Genomic DNA, 17,498 nt, shown 5'->3' with positions numbered 1-17,498 from the left:
GGCAAGCATTCTCCTGTCTTTTCTCATTATTTTGTTATCAATATAGCTAAAGAGATTTGTCAAAGAACCAGCAATGAAGAAACCCTGGGTGAGTCATAGTTTTCTCTTTTATTTACGGAGCTAAGGGGAAGAAAATAGAAATAGTTTATCTTTATTTTTATTGCAAAAAGCTGGCATGGAATTCAGCATTATAAAGATTACAAACGGCTGAGGGGTTTCTAATTTAAAGAGAAATTTTTTTTTTTGATTTATAAGACTTTTGAGTAATATATGTCTGGGACTATTTTCCGGTTTACTTTTTTTTTTTTTGACGAATCTGCTCATTCTTCCTGCTACTAATTATTTGGATGCTGTGAATTAAAGTCGTTTTGGCACTTTTGGGCATACAAGAGATAAGGCAGTTCGTCTTGTCTAGAGGGTGACGTCAGCTGGCTTGAAAGATTAACTCCTTTGTAACTGGATAAAGAAATAAACTGTTCTTTGCTTGGGACATTGGAAATTGAAGGGAGTGTGTTTTTTTTGGTTTTAAGAATGACAATCAAGAAGGTGGTTGAGATCATGGATGTACAAGAAGGGACTTTCTCTTTAGATATGTTTCAGAAAATAATGAATGAGATTAAGTTAACAAAACAAGAACTCAGACATAACAGACAAGTGATGATAAGTGAATTTGGCGAAATGAGACAGGAGCTGAAAGAAATTCAGGATTCTATGAGAAAGGAGAACAAAGATAAATTTGGAAAATTAAAAAAGGATGAAAGAAAAATTAAAGGGAAGGTTCAAGCCCTGGAGATTGGATTAAATATGGTCTTGGAAAAAGATTTGGATTTCCTGGCTGTGATGGATCCTGGAGACAAATATTACTGTTTGGAATTCAGCGCTATCCCTGAAGGAATTGGTGAAGAGATTGGAGATAAAGATATCATCGGTTCGAAAAAATTCATGGACTGGAAGGATTTGATGGAACTTGAAATGGAGAAAGTTTACAGAATTAATTCCTGTTTTGTGACAATGAAAAACCCTTCAAGAGATGTGCTAGTGCATTCTGTAAAAAAGAGGAACAGAGATGCGGTTCTGCAACAATATCTCAGTGATACGTTCGGAAATGATGGCAAGAAAATATTTGTGATGAAGGGAATCCCTATCAGACTCTTATTATATGACTATGACAGCAAGATTATTGGGTGCGTAAAGATGGAAGATGGAAGATGGAATCAACACGGATAAAGGAAGAAGAGCGATTTGAAATTACTGGATTTAATAGACTTGAAGAGTTGGATTAATTGACATGTCTATCTAGAAAAAAATTGATGGACATATATCTCAAGGATTGGAAACTTCTCTTTGACTTTTTGTAGAAGAATAAAATGATATGATGTTAATGAGATTTGATACCAACTAAGATAACTGCTGGAGGAAGGTGATTTTATAATTTATCAAGAGACAGGTTTGTTATATATTATAGACCTATAGCTGAACTACGACAAATCGGAAGTCAATAGTTTTTTTTTGTTTCTTTTTCTTGTATTAGTTTTAATTTGTGTTTTTCTTTTTGTATTGTCTTGATTTTGAAAATTTGAATAAAAATTAATTGAAAAAAAAAAGAGAAACCAATTCATTCCCAATCGGAAAGGGTGTGAGACGGGGTGCATTTTATCACCCTATTTGTCTAATCCAGCCTTTCCCAACCTTTGGGTCCCCAGATGTTGTTGGACTACAACTCCCACAAGCCCCAGCCAGCAAGGCCAATGGTCAGGAATGATGGGAATTATAGTCCAGCAACATCTGGGGACCCAAAGGTTGGGAAAGGCTGGTCTAATCTATACGAAGAACATACCATATGGAAAGCAGGATTGGACCAAGATGAAGGAGGTGTGAAAATTGGAGGGAGAAATATCAATAATTTAAGATATGCAGATGATAACATACTCTTAGCAGAAACCAGTAATGATTTGAAATGAATGCTGATGAAAGTTAAAGAGGAAAGCACAAAAGCAGAACTACAGCTGAATGTCAAGAAAACTAGAGTAACGACAACAGAAGATTTATGTAACTTTAAAGCTGACAATGAAGCCATTGAACTTGTCAAGGATTATCAATACCTCAGCACAGTCATTAACCAAAATGGAGACAATAGTCAAGAAATCAGAAGAAGGCTAGGACTGGCAAGGGCAGCTATGAGAGAACTAGAAAAGGTCCTCAAATACAAAGATGTATCACTGAACACTAAAGCCAGGATCATTCAGACCATGGTATTCCCAATCTCTATGTATGGATGTGAAAATTGGACAGTGAAAAAAGTAGATAAGAGAAAAATCAACTCATTTGAAATGTGGTGTTGGAGGAGAGCTTTGCACATACCATGGACTGCGAAAAAGACAAATAATTGGGTGTTAGAATAAATTAAACCAGAACTGTCACAAGAAGCTAAAATGATGAAACTGAGGTTATACTTTGGACACATCATGAGAAGACATGATTCACTAGAAAAGAATAATGCTGGGAAAAACAGAAGGGAGAAGAAAAAGAGGAAGGCCAAACAAGAGATGGATTGATTCCATAAAGGAAACCACAGACCTGAACTTACAAGATCTGAACAGGGTAGTTCATGACAGATGCTGTTGGAGGTCACGGATTCATAGGGTTGCCATAAGTCATAATTGACTTGAAGGCACATAACAACAACAACAATAAAGTGCGGGGAGGAACTGCAAGGAGGGAGACATAATTGGGTAAAGCTATGGGATTTAGGTTCCCTGCCTTTAATGTAGTTTATGGGCTGTTATCCAAAATCCCATGGGGCCATGGTGCATTTAGGCAGCCCCATGAATGTAGGGTTGCTCCAGCTCCATGTTTGATTTGGGAAATGTACATTTAGTGTTCCACACTGGACATGAATTAAGGGAATGAAACCTCTTCTTCCATAACAAATTGTGTGTCAATGTCCCCACACTATCCATATGCAAGAGGCACCAGTCAACGCACAGTGACTGCAAACAATCCCATAATGTCATCCAATCCAGTCCCCCCTCTCATCTTGTTTATGTATCCATATACAGCCACCCTGAGGCCCTACTGGGAGGAAGGGCAGGATGTAAATAAATAAATAAATAAATAAATAAACAATGCACAGCTAAGCAGCCAGAGAGAGAGAGAGAGAGAGAGAGAGAGAGAGAGAGAGACCATGCCCACTCTCTTTCTACATGATGCTATGGGGGGAAAACCCTACATGGACACTTTAAAATTTCCTGAAAGAGAAGTTTGAGTTCTGCTATGGAAATAATAGCTCTAGGTAGTTAATCCCCATAACATAGCACAAACTATATGTCTGTTAGCCAAGGTCAAAAACATTCTCCTACCCTTTCTCTCCTGTAAACAGACATTTTCAGAAACTAGGCGTGCTAATGGATGAAATTCTAAATCATTCATGTGTCACGTCTTTCATGATAGAGACGAGAGCCTGTAGAGGGTTTATTTATTCACTTAAAGTTTTTTAAAATCCTGTTCTTCAGCCACACTAGGCTCCCAGAGTAGCTTACAATCACTAAAAAAAGAGAGACAATACCTGTCCTCAGGCTTACAATCTTAAAAGACACAAAAGGGCAATGGATTGGGAGGGAGGAGGAAATAAGCAAAATAAGCAAACTCAGATTCACGTTCTTAATTACATTTTTTTCTAATGGCCAACTGGGAGAGTAGGTGCCAAAAGTTACTGGTCTTTTAGCTGTGCTAATAGAGTGGCCCTGGATCCCTTCTCTGCAAAAATAAATAAACACCTAAACAGAAAAACATTTTTCTGCCATTGCTTGGGACTCAAGTCCCTAAAACAGCACCTTCCCCAGTATCAACCATGTCAGACCCTACGATCAGCTGGTGAGGCCTTGTTGGTGGTGCCACCTTCAGGAGCTGCCTGGCTGGCATTGACCCATGACAGGGTCTTTGCAGTGACAGTTCTCTGTTTGTGGAATGCCCTCCCTGATAGAATGCCCTCTAGTATTATTATTAGTATTAGTATTGAATTTATATCCTACCCTTCCGAAAGAGCACAGGGGGCAAACATAAACAAAACAATTTAACAAGAAAAAGAAAAACACATTACAAACAGTTAAAAATATTGTAAAGAAGCATAAAAAATTCTTTCATAAGTGATCTTCAGGTTGCCAGGAGGAATTTAACACTTTCCTGTTGATTCAGGCATTTGATGACTGCCTCTTGAATGCCTCCAGTGTTGGAGAGCCCACCACCTCCCTAGATAATTGGTTCCATTGTCGTACTGCTCTGTCAGGAAGTTTTTCCTGATGTTCAGCTGAAATCTGGTTTACAGATTACAGTTGAGCCCATTATTCCGTGTCCTGCACTCTGGGACGATCAAGAAGACATCCTGGCCCTCCTCTGTGTGGCAACCTTTCAAGTACTTGAAGAATGCTATAATATCTCTCCTCAGTCTTCTCTCTTCAAGGCTAAACATGCTCAATTCATTCAGTCTCTCTTCTTAGGGCTTTGTTTCCAGTCCCCCAATCACCCTTGTTGCCCTCCTCTAAAACCATTCCAGTTTGTCTGCATCCTTCTTAAAGTGTAATGCCCAGAACTGGGCACAGTACTCAAGATGAGGTCTAACCAGTGCCGAATAGAGTGGAACTAGTACTTCACACAATTTGGAAACTATACTTTTGTTAATGCAGCCTAAAGTAGCTTTTGCCTTTTTTTGCAGCCACATTGCACAGTTGGCTCATATTCAGCTTGTGATCAACAACAGTTCCAAGATCCTTCTTGCATGTGGTATTGCTGAGCTAAGTATCTTATAACTGTGCATTTGGTTTCTTTTTCCTAGGTGTAGAACTTTGCAGTTATCCCTGTTGAATTTAATTCTGTTGTTTTCTGCCCAATGCTCCAGCCTATCAAGGTCCCTTTGAATTGTGTTTCTGCCCTCCAGGGAATTAGCTATCCCTCCCAATTTTGCATCATCTGCAAAGTTGGTAAGCATTTCCTGCATCTCCTCATCCAAGTCATTAATGAAAATGGGCCCAATTTCATTTTCTCCCTGTTCATTTTCATTTTTAATGGGCAAATCAGTTGCTTTTTTCCAGCTTTTAACACTGGTATTTTCAATCCAAGCGGCATTAAAACCTTGGGCATTCTGTTATTCAAATATGCCACCATTGCCAGTTATGAGGCAGATTGGACAAAGACCCCCCACCCGTACATAGACAGAAGCCTTTTGAAATTAACTCTGCTCAGGAATGGGCTATTAATACTGCAGCGTGAACATTAGTTTTCTCCCCTCTCCCCGAGTGGTACACACTTTCCCATCTGTGCCATGTGCAATTTACTTGGAAGTGCCACGGAGTCCAATGCAACTTACACCCAAGTAAGTGAACATGAGAGATCAACCTCAGGTAGCAATCCTAACCCCAGTTACATGGAAGTAAATCCCGTTGAATTTAAATATGCACTGGATTGCGCTGTACATAATTTCTCGTCCCTCCTCTCGAAACCTCTCCTGGAAAGACTGGTCACTATTTACAGATCTCACACGGAGAGCTTCCACCAAATGTGACCTGAAGCTTGCAGCGACCAGTTTGCCGAGATCATCCTTCGGACCCCAGACGCGTTCCTTTGTCTCAGTTGCAATTCGTTATTTGCAAACCAACGACAGTGAAAGGGGTTTATACTAAAAGCGACAAGCAGCAGCAGCAGCGACGCTTAGGGAAGAGGCGAGAACCGCTCTGCCTCCTTGCTGGTAGCGTTGGCAGCAAGAGCTTCGGTCTGCCTCCTTATCAACTCAGCCGGGAAGCAGAGCGAGGATTCCCTCGCAACAAGCAAATCCGCGGTGACAATCTGGGAGGGACCCCAAGAGGCTTAGCGTGCTGCAACCATGGCGACGCACCTAGCCCCGCCCCGCCCGGGGCTGGGCGGCTCACGATTGGCCAGGGGGTGGGCACTCGCCCTCTGCCCCCTGACCCTGCGCGGCGGCGGCGGCGGCGGTAGCGGCAGCGCTTGCTGCCCGTTTCCTGCTGGCCTGGCGGCGGCTGGTGCCGCTACTGCAGCACTGGGCGGGAGGGAGAATGCGGCGCAGGTCTCGGCTGATGCTGTGCTTCGCTTTCCTCTGGGTGCTGGGCATCGCCTACTACATGTACTCGGGGGGCAGCGCCGCGCTCGCCGGAGGCGGCAGAAAGGTAAGCAGAACGAGCGGCTCTCTCTGGCCAGCCGCCCTTCCTTTTCGGTTCCCTTCTCCCCATTCCGTGGTGGTGGTGCGGAGGTTCAGAGATTAATCCTGGCCCCGGCGTTTCCGCCCAAGCAGTGGCTATACTTGCCGCGCCGCCTCCCTGCGTTCCCTTCGCCTCTTCTCCGCGGCGCACCTCAGCCGCTCGCCCTGACTGTCCCGTCACCCATAGAACCGCCCCCGACTCTTTCTTCTGCCTCCTTTTCTTTACTGTAGGGGGCCGCCTGCTTCTTTCTCCTCACGTCGTTGGTTACTAAGGCGGGCGGGAATGAGCTCCCATTTCCACCTCGGCTGCCCTCTGATGTCTCTCTCGCACCCCTTATTTTCCCTAAACTGTGGGAAAACAGAGGTTTCTCCCTAAACTGTGAAGAAGGCAAGCTCGTTCTGGTCATTTTCCCTCTCTCCCTCCACAGCGAGGAGCCTCCGCGAATTGAGTCTTGACCGTACGGCAGCGTTGCTCCCTTTTCGCGTTTCGGTAGCCGTAAGTCGGGATGGACTTGAAGGCAGTCCATTTCCATTTTCCAAAATATGCCTGGGGCAGCTGGCCCCGCAACTGCCCGCTCCCCCTGAAATTCGGGGCGAGGATGCGAGCGAGGGGGCTTCTTCCTTGAGGGGAAGGGCGAGTGAGCGTGAGAAGGCTCTTTGGTCTCAGGGATCGTTTTCCAGAGGAAGGAAGACTGCCTGCCTCTGTCTGTCTAGGGAGGGAAGAGAAGGCGAAGCCATCTCCTCATTATACTCTATGGACGTGTGTGTGTGTTTTGTAGCGGGGGTCCCTGTTCCCTCCCCCGTCCCGTGTTACTCTTCCGCTTTCCGTCTCCACCCCATCCAGAAATCGGCACGAGGTGAGGCGGTTCCTTCCTCGCCCTCTAGAGCGGATTAGAAGGAGTTCCCTCTCCAAACGCGAGGGCTGCGCTACCTTCTGTTTCTTCTTTACTGGAGAGGAAAGGAACACAGCAACTCGCTTGCCTCTGTCTGCTAAGCGCGTTTTTCTTCTTCTACCCCCTTTCAGAAAGGCAGATGGTTTCTTTGTGGACTTCAGCCTGGTTTCCAGCTCGTCATTGCACGAGTCACTTCCCAGCCAACAGAAATGAGCCACGTCGTAGGCCGTGGGGGAAATTAGCGTGGGAGGGAGGGTGTTTAGGGGAATGGGAGAAGTTGCTAGGAATTGCTCTGGATTCTCCCTTCTCTGAATGAATTCGTTATTTGTGGGATGGCAAGCCTCTCTTCTGCATTTGCTTTTACCTTGCCTGATATTTGGAAATACTTTTATTACCTTTTCTCTCCATGGGGAAGTAATGTAGTTTGGGTCCCCTCCCCTCCCACATTGAGAATACATGTTTTGTTGAATCATATGTTAATTTTTCCACATCATTAGCTGTTTTTCACAGAATTTCTTTAGTTTTGCTTTTTTAACTATAATTGGGTCCAGTGGGTTAATTTTCAGATCTTTGGAGGCCTCTTTTCTGATACCAATTCTTTGGCTTGTACTTTTTGAAATATTTCTGTAAATATTTGGACAGTGCTGAATTTTTGAAGTGCAGAAATGGTTGCTCATTGTATGTCCACTGAGCTGTTCAGTCTTTTCTGTGGTCCATCATGACAGTTCATTGAACAGGCAATATTTCTGGCAATATATGTAGATCACAGGAGGCCTTCCTAGAGTAGTGGAACTAACCCATGATGCTCCAGATGTTGCTGATCCATGATGTATTGGCTGGGGCTGCTGGGAGTTGTAGTTGAGCAGCATCTGGAGATCCATAAGTGAGCCACCCCCTGTCCTAAAGTTAATTTTTCCTTAGTCCAGTAATGCATAGTCATATGTACATGAGAGTTCAGTTCAGTGGTTTGACAATCTATTTTTATAATGGAACAGTATAATAGAATTAACTTGCTCTAAATAAAAGTGTGCATGATTCTAAAATCCAGGGATTCCTCTGTCATATATTGTCAGTTGCTGGAATATACAGGAGATTCTAAGTACTCACTTTAATATTAATTTTTTGATTAGGCAAATATTAGTATGATATTTTGTGTATTGGAAACAGCATGGGGCCACAAATATTTATGTAATAAATTGTCACAACTGATTCCAAACATTAATAAACTGATTATAGAAGCACAAATAGTTTCTAGCACATTTACTAGCACAAAATACTAGTAAATAAAGGTAAAGGTGTCCCTGCACTTATAGTGCGAGTCGTTTCCGACTCTTAAGGTGACATCTTGTGATGTTTACTAGGCAGACCGTATATATGGGGTGGGATTTCCAGTTCCTTCCCCGGCCTTTCTTTACCCCCCAGCATATGCCGGGTACTCATTTTACCGACCACGGATGGATGGAAGGCTGAGTGGACCTTGACCCCTTTTACCGGAGATTCGACTTCCTGCTTCCATTGGAATCGAACTCTGGCCATGAGCAGAGCTTCGGCTGCGTTACCGCTGCTTACCACTCTGCGCCATGGAGGATCTAGTAAATAGTTACTAGTATTTAACTTGATTCTCTGGCGAAGCTATTTGGTCATGTGTGCCAAATAATGGTGTTGACTGTAATCTTGAATTTCTTTGAGAAATGGAAATGGACTGCCTTCAAGTCGATCCCGACTTATGGCTACCCTATGAATAGGGTTTTCAAGGTAAGCAGTATTCAGAGGGGGGTTTACCATTGCCTCCCTCTGAGGCTAGTCCTCCCCAGCTGGCTAGGGCGTGCTGAGTTTGTCACAGCTGCACAAGCCAGCCCCTTCCTTGTCCGCAACTGCCAGCTTGGGGGCAACTGGGCTCCTTGGGACTCTGCAGCTTGCCCACGGCTGCACAGGTGGCAGGGCGTGTAACCCCTGAGCCACTCACTGTGGGGATGAACTTTAGCTGGCCCTTTACACCCAGGAGTCACGAGTGGGGGTTTGAACTCACAGACTGTGGACTCGCAGCCAGGCTCTCCTCCCCACAAACCAATGACTATATTAGTCACAGTAGTGGCCCAGAGATGTTAATAAATGACTTGTTGCCTTGTGTCCATGAACGCTGTTCTAAACACAATAGTACAATTAACAAAGCTGTTATATTGGGTCTTATGATTAATATATGCAAAGTTTAGAATATGATCTGCCATTTTAGGAGCTGTGAAATGTAAAATACTAGGTTTACAGAAGTAAGCTAGGAACTTAACATAGAGCTAAAGTGGAGATAGTCTAAAGCAGCATTACCCAAACTTTTTCGACCCAATGCCCCTTTGCAAAATCTTTTTGTGCCCAACGCTCCCCTCAGATTAAGCATATGCCAATGCTTCCTATTCCCTTAAAATATGAGTAATGCATAAAAGGTATTTTCAATGCTTACTGATTGTTTTTATCATGCCTTTTTATTGCACTTAGATTACACATTGAATTCTTAGTATGATTTATTAATATACATACATAGTTATAGAAAAGTAAACATCACAGAAACAACGGGTAGCAAGTATGTCCCATTCCTGAAGAAAACCAGCGAATAACTGACTGTCTGCATCACCCGTTTGCACACGGCACTCATCCGTTGGAAGAATGCGCCCTCCACCAATACACCCAGCTTATAAACACTCTCTCGTGATTGGTTCCAACATCCCTCAAGACAGCATCGGAACATTACCTAGTGCCGGGGCGTGGCTAATATCCCTATTCCTTGATATGACACTGGCCGCTATTCAGAATTTCTTTACTAAAGAGCACACACTATTTATAGTGTTATTTCCATGAATTGAGACTATTAAATACATTCTAACTGGGGACAAAACAGTTTTAAAATTAATGATTTTTGTATTAAATAAAATTAAACTTAAATGCTTCAACTGTCGCATCAGACCACCAAATGTCAACGCCCCCCTAATGAACCTAAACACCCCCCTAAAGTTTGTAGTCATGCCAATGCTACCGCCCACGTTGGGAATCGCTGGTCTAAATCAATGGCCCAGTGGGGCTGAAGGTCTGTGACCACAAAAGGGAAAATAAACAATTATACATGGATTGGCGATTTAGGATTCTATTTTCTCTCAGTGAAGCATAACATTTAATTCCAACCTTTAGAATGACTTAGTAATTGTAAGCAGAGGAAGAGGTGCGTAAATGTAATAGCTTTTGAAATTGTTGTAAAAGGCTCCTTAATGTGGGATGTCAGACCCTGAAATAAAACTTGAAGTGCTGTGTGTGTTTTATGAATAGAAATCCTGCTGTTGTGAAACCAGGAATTTCACTGGATCTTACTATTGCTTTAATTACTTGCAGAACAAATCATTTCAACTTTAAAATATCAGATTGAGTATATTGAAATTTGGACTGTTTAGTTTACAGTGTACTCAAGTGATTGTCCATTAAATTACTAATTTCAGCCAGTTTTTGTCTCTTATCCCTCTCTACGGATTCTCTCACCCCCTTTCCAGTGATGTCACCTACCCTGCTGTTGCCTCGGTTCTGGTCACTGTTTTCTTATGATATTGTGTCTATATAGTATTACAAGTATATATGGAATCTGGCCCATTGGTAGCTAGTGGGAATAGTAGAGAAAAGGTAAGAGATTTTGGAGGGAGAAAGAGGCAGGGGATCAGCCTATAGGGCTCTAGTTAGCAGTACAAAACAGAAGTGGTAGTATATTTATTATATTTATTTCCCATCTTTCTCTAAGAAGCTGAGGGCAGTGTTCATGGGCATCTCCTTTCCCTTATTATCCTCACAACAATCCATTGTTGTAGGTTATACTATGAGATACTGATTGTCCCTAGATCACCCAGTAAGGTTCAACACCTAAGTGAGGATATCAAAACTCTGGCCTTGCAGGTTCTAGCATCAATGCTGTAACCACTATACAACACTTTTCACCAAGCCAAACTTGCTAAACTGAATTTAGATTTTGCAAGGTGAAGAGTGTTCTTTCTTGGGTGTTATTTAAAGTTAACTGAGATGTCTAGGCATTTCACATTTTTCCAGTGTAGACAACTTGCTGTCATAGTTTCTCTTCTAATTTCAGTCCTTTGATACAGACTGTGATTGTGAATATTGTCATATTAATATACCATTATAAAATATTTTAAATGATATATTTCACTTGTTTATATTATTACCTGACATTTTATACAAAATGAAAAAGATGAGTTTTGTCCTTGGATACTAGTTTCCTATACAGAAATAAGAAAGCATTATAGGTAGATTAAATGCTGCTGTCCCTACCTAACTCCTTTCCATAACCATGAAAGCAGGGGAATCTTGCACCATATGGAATATTTTGTGGTGACAGGAAAAATTACATCTGTCTTATTCAAGGAATCTGCGGTCGGCAGACAGAACAGTGATTCCACAGCATTACTGTATCGCACATATTTTTCTGCTTTGGGCAAGAAACTTCAGTTCTTAATTCTCTTCTTTTGAAACTTTAAACTTAAAAACAGGTTTCAAATGGCTTTCAGTATCACTGCCTTTCCCAAATGTTGTGGGGTCTCAGTGGAACACAGGACTTGGAGAGTTCTGGAGACAAGATTAGCAGAGCCTTGAGAAAGTGAGACCTCCTCTAGTGTTTGAGTGTTCAGTGGGTTTCACAGTTGTCCTTACACAACAACCTTATAGAATCATAGAATAGTGGTGTTGGAAAGGGCCAATAAATCAGTAGTATTTTCCCACATGGGAGATGAAGGTTGAATCATATAATGAAAACCCCCCAGCTATAATGTCACTGCAGACTAGGGCTGGGGAGATCTGGGTTCAAATCCCTGTTCAGCAATGGGGTCAGTTAGTATCTCTCAGCCTAACTTACCTTATAGGGTTGTTGTGAGGATAAAATGGAAGGGGAAAGAATCTTTTATGCTACTGTGAGCTTCTTTGATGAAAGGTGACCTATAAATGTATTAAATAAATACTTTGGCATACTAGGTATATTCTCCTTTTTGAAGGGCATGGAATTGTATATACTACAATACACTCATGAATTCTTATTGAACTTCTCACAAAATGGAAATAGTGTCTCCCCCGCTTATCGAATAGACAGCTCTCACTAAATGTGATGTTAAAAATACCTAACTTGACATGTTGCAAATTAGAGTATCTTTTTAGGCAAAATATTAATTAACTGAAGATGAATAACTTGCCATTACTGTTGCATGCTGGTGACTTATGTTGCTCTCGTATATGGATGTTTGCCAGGCAGGTGAACAGTGGCTTATTGAGTGAGGCAGTCTTGGCAGGTTTCCAGCGACCTGCAAAAGCTGTTGAATTATTCCCCCTCCTTTTTTTCAGCTTTCCCCCCCAAAATACTTTAAAACATGATGTGGTCTCAGGGAAAACCCACTTCTAACTTGAATTGTTAAATATGATTGTAGTTTAGGCTCTTTTTAAGGTTATCTTAACAACTTGAAAGTTTTTAAAGTGATTTTCCCAGTGAGCCATCTCTGTGTGGAATATGTAAAGTAAAAGTACCTCTGTCATGTCTGGTGTTTGTCTTGCCCCCCCAATTACATCTTCCTTTTGCACCTGGTTTATAATTTGCTAATGAGCAAGTGTTTAGCAATGGTTTAAGCTATGTTAGGCTAGGGTCACTAGAGTCATACATGACTTGTAAGTACACACATGCAGAAGCTATTCCACAGAAAAAGTGTTGATGAGCCACTGTCTTACTCAGGAAGCTGGTTCAGGAGCTTTGGGTACTTAAGAGTAGCTTCCAGATCACCTATTGCAGTCTAGTTATTCACTGTTAACATTATTTGTTGGATGTTGTATCTGGCGCAAGCAGATGCCCAGGATGCAGAACAGTATAGTGACAGGCTAGATGCCAGTTGAAGCAATGAGCCAGACAAGTAATAAGTTTTAAGAGTTACTTTACTGACAATATATCACAAGCTCTCTCTATACAAACTCCTCGACCCCCACACCGACTGGCCAGATCTGCTAAGTCTTATAGATAAGGCCAGCTGGTTGCCTTGGCTACTTGTCCTTGAGATCTGCACGGACTCTGTGCTTCTTGGCCTTGTAACTCTGCTGTGGAAAAATACATTCAGGCACTCTTTCTTTGCCAACATTATTCTATACGTACTGTTAGGGTAATTAAAAAGTAGTAAAGTGGTTGATTTACTTTCCACGGCTCCAATGTATGCTAATCTGTGGAAGGAGAACTCAGATTTAGGTTATGAAAGAGAACCAGGGAGTGATAGTTACTCTGGAATTGGGGGCAGGGGGGAGGGAAGATCTATATTTTCAAACATTTCCTGTTTTCTGGGTCTGGAGCAAATCTATGTTGTGGTTAAATTATCACAGTTTGAGGGAAGTTTTCTGAAGGAATGCCACATTGAAGAATAAGTAACAGCTTAAAGAGTTCGTCCAAAGTAAGTGTATTCTGATGTTATCTGATGGTAAGTAGTACATGTGAAACTTTAGTACTGGCAAAAACATATTTGCTCTTTTGCAAATACAGTTAAATTGTTTTTGTACAGATTTGCTTAGAGTATCTAGGAAAGTGACAAGTTCTGTTCTTCCTGTCTTGCGAATTGCATAAAACGAATTCCAGTTAGTGTCGTTTACATTTCATGCCTGCTGGCTGTTGGCCTCAGTGCTTTGTCAGGAGATGAAAAATATACTAATGGTAAACCAAACCAGTTTGATTTAGCTGAAAGTGTTTAATCACATAATGGCAACTTTGGCTGCATGGCTATATGAAACCACTGCTGCATGCAGTGCTTTAGTTAAAGTTGCTGGAGGGAGTTCATCAGATTAGTAAAAAGTTTGAGAATCATGCAAACAGAGTTGTAGTTGAGATTTATATTGCCAGACCAGGAAGCAGCTATATATTGTTGTGTGGCTTTTAAAATAGGATCGTCAGTATTCATAATTTCAGTGGAATCTTGACAATAGATGTTCTTTACCCTGCTGCATCATTGATTGCTTAATTACTGAAACACTGTTCTGTTATGCTGAAAATTCTTCATTGCCTCTTAACAAAAATGTAGACACTGAGTGATTGACATTGTTATGAAAAATACCACTGAGATATGGCTTTTAAAGTATGGTTTTAACAAATTGGCTACTGATCTTCCTGGGTTTAGACAGCTGTTAAAGCCATATGCAGAGTGAGTAGTTAAATAATACTTTTTTGAAGCTTTAATTACTAAACATTTTCTTCAGTTCCATTAGTAAACCATCGGACTTTCTTTTGATGTTCTCTCTAGGTTATAACTGAATGACAAAATAATTGTAAAAAATACAGTAAATAACCCGCTGTGAGAAATCAGAACTGTGTGTAATATTTAGCATGTTGTTTTAGTAGCAGCTTTTCTTCAAAAAGATATATTAAAACAGCTTGTATTCTTGTCAGAAATAGTCATAGGTAGCCCAACTTCTGCCATTTATATTTTTTGTGTGCCTATGTCATACATAGAGGCAGTACCTTATGATCAAATAGCAACATTTGTTTGCCCATATTTGACAGTATTATTGGATAATTCCATCAGCCAGTTATGGTTCCTTGGCAGAGGATGCAGCCCCATTGCCTGCATCTGAAAGCATTGTCTTTACTCCGGCTATCTTCCCCACAGAGAGTTGACTGTGAAGGGAGAAGCCAGACTACCCAGGATTGGGAGAGCATGCCTTCTCTCCTTAGTGCAGTTATCCATTCAGTGTCCCCTGGTGGAGGCAATTAATGCACATTGCTTCCCCAAGAGAATCGTGCATATGGCAGAGTTGTAGTTGAGATTTGCACTGCCAGACCAGGTTTGGCATGAGAGTCGGTACCTATCCTCTGTCATACCTATCATACCGACAGCCTTCAGATAAACACTACAGTTTTGCAGTAGGAGGGAAAGTTGTAGTAGCTTAACAGTTCAATAAATCTGTGTGTATATATGGAAGGGAACTCTGTCTGCTGCAGTGTTTGCTGTGCTAGCAGAGTCAGATTGGTTTTGTTGCAAGAAACTCTATTCCACCTGAAGAACTTTTGGTTATATAGGCTGCAAGCTGATGAATCCTCGCTAGAAACAATGGACAAAAATAAGAGTTTGCAGTTCTGTCTGTGACAAGCTGGCGCGTTTAAAAGAATGTTGCTAAATGAAGGTCTAAGCGGTACAGCTAGAGAATTAGCTGGCACAGTTGACAGGTTCATTACCTCTTTTTTATTGATGAGGAGCTTAACTCAAATTTGGTTTTGTATCAGTGACAGATAATGGACTTGCAAAAAGCTTTTGAGCTCCCATGTCAGAATCTGTGAAAGCCAAGTTAGTCATGGTATAAAAAACGTTACAATGGTTCATTGGAGCCACAAACTAATTATAAAGCAGAGGGTAGGTGCATATCATGAGTAAACGTAGAGGGTTGGTACATATAAAAAGTTGATCTGCCCTACCTTTTCTAACTAGGAAGGATGTGTATATTCATGGCCAAGGTTGCTCTAGGTCACTGGCTGTTTCTAGGCTGCTACTAATGTAGAGGTGCTCTTCATTTCTTGCATCTCTGAGTCAAAAAGCAGAGATCCTTGGTCCAAATTTGGCACAAGGTAAATCGGGTCTATTACACTTCAGTCATAAGGTGCATAGCGAAATGCCTATACTTCTGTAGTGCTGATCAGTTGTAATAGTTCCACCCAGGGATCAATGTCCTATATATCTGCTAGTAGTGAAAAATATTAGCCATACAAGTTAGTATTCATGTTATTGAAAAATGAGTGAGATGATTTCCCCATTTTTTAAACATGTCACTCTTTGCTTTACTTTTGGAAAATATCTTCCTTAAACAACTGTAAAACCATTGCCCGTGGTATATCTGATACCATCATCCTTTTCTGTGTGGGACATACTCTAATATGGTCAAAGAGAGTGGGGTTTTTTGGGGATAGTCATAGGTATGGCTTTTCCACATTCAAGCCCATAGCCCTACATATTTTGCTCCTGGGCTGCTTTTTTATTGTCATTCAGTGGGGGACCCTTCCCAAATGTCAGTATGTTTTTTTTTCCCACCATGGCACTATGGTTACTGGTAGTTAGCAGTTCACACCCTAGAAAGATGCAATGATGCAACCCAAGGATATGGTAGGCAACAGAGGTATGTTTTGCTGAGCATCTAACTAATGTGTGATCTGCTCTGAACTCTGTGTATTATGTGCTATGATGCAACATATTTATGGTCTCTGAAGTTACAATTTAATCTCTAAAGCCTCTGGAGTTTGCACTCTGGAGTTGAAAAAGGTGGTCTTCTATAATTAAGCAGGGTGTGATTCCAGAATGAATGGCAAGTAGATTATATTCTCTGGCTTCAAATATTGCAATCTGTTTAGAAGCTATGATGATTGGTTGCATTTCTGGGCACTGAATCTTCATTGCTTTTAGCCCTGTGCAATCATCCAGCTGTCTAGTAGCATATCCAAATATGTAACTAGTGTGTGTACGTACTTGGTTTCATTTTAAAAAGTGTTCTGGGTAGTGATGTTGCTGATGGTCCCAGTTTCTTGGTTATACTAAGAATTTGCCTAAGTTCTAAATGAAGAATAAAAAATCTCACTGTAAACCAGCAGTGGGGAATCTTTTCTGTTGAGGGCTACATTACCTTGGGGATGATCTGTTGGGCATTCCATGCTGGCATGGGCAGGGCCACATTCAACAATGCCAGAGATCTGAACTGATTAGTTCCAAAGAGCTATTGAAATTAGACTGATCTAATTGTGAATTTAGCTGAGAGGAATCTGCTCATCAGTAATGCTGAGTAGTTCCTACATTGTATACAAAGTTTTGGTGTATCTTTTAATGAACTACTACTCATAAAAATGTAGCATTCTTCTTGGTCATTCCTTGTAAATGTGAAATGGGCATATGGCTCCTCAACATGTTTATTCTTGGCATGCTAAAAACTTTGCATGCTTTGCCCCTTTTTTTCACATGGGGAGTTGTCTGTGTGAAATGGCTATTGTGAAAGAGAAATGTCCTGTGTTGGAAGGAAATGTACTCCCATCAGCCTCAACCAATGTTGTCAGTGGTCAGGGATGGCAGTTGTAATCCCATAACATCTGGAGGTCCACAGATACAAAGGTGTGCTAGAGATCAGCTAGTAAATTGGCTACCATCAATAGTATTAAGATTACTCTGAAAGATACTGCTTGCAAGCCTTTAATAATTGATGAATTGGGGCAATTAACAAACTCTAATAACAGATTAAAATTTGACCCCCAGTTAAGCTGACAAAAAATCGTTCCAGAATTGCATCTCCTGGACTGCCATGTGCAACAGCTCCCAGATCCATGTATCAGATTTACTTAAATCTTAAAGAAATGGAAGTGTCATTGCTGA

General features: G+C 41.4%; 1 protein-coding gene across 1 annotated transcript in view; it reads left to right on the top strand.

Annotated features, from left to right (window-relative positions):
• The first annotated feature begins 5,960 nt into the window (after positions 1 to 5,960).
• GALNT2 (polypeptide N-acetylgalactosaminyltransferase 2) overlaps positions 5,961 to 17,498 on the top strand; it is an 81,350-nt gene continuing 69,812 nt past the window's right edge. The window contains exon 1 of the mRNA XM_061624475.1: positions 5,961 to 6,176. Coding sequence (XP_061480459.1) covers positions 6,066 to 6,176 — 111 coding nt within the window. The 5' untranslated portion in view covers positions 5,961 to 6,065. The remainder of the gene's footprint in view (positions 6,177 to 17,498) is intronic.

Source organism: Rhineura floridana, chromosome 4 (genome assembly GCF_030035675.1).
Source record: "Rhineura floridana isolate rRhiFlo1 chromosome 4, rRhiFlo1.hap2, whole genome shotgun sequence".
NCBI lineage: Eukaryota > Metazoa > Chordata > Lepidosauria > Squamata > Rhineuridae > Rhineura > Rhineura floridana.
Note: the sequence above shows the minus strand (reverse complement) of the source record. Positions and strands in the feature narration are given on the sequence as shown.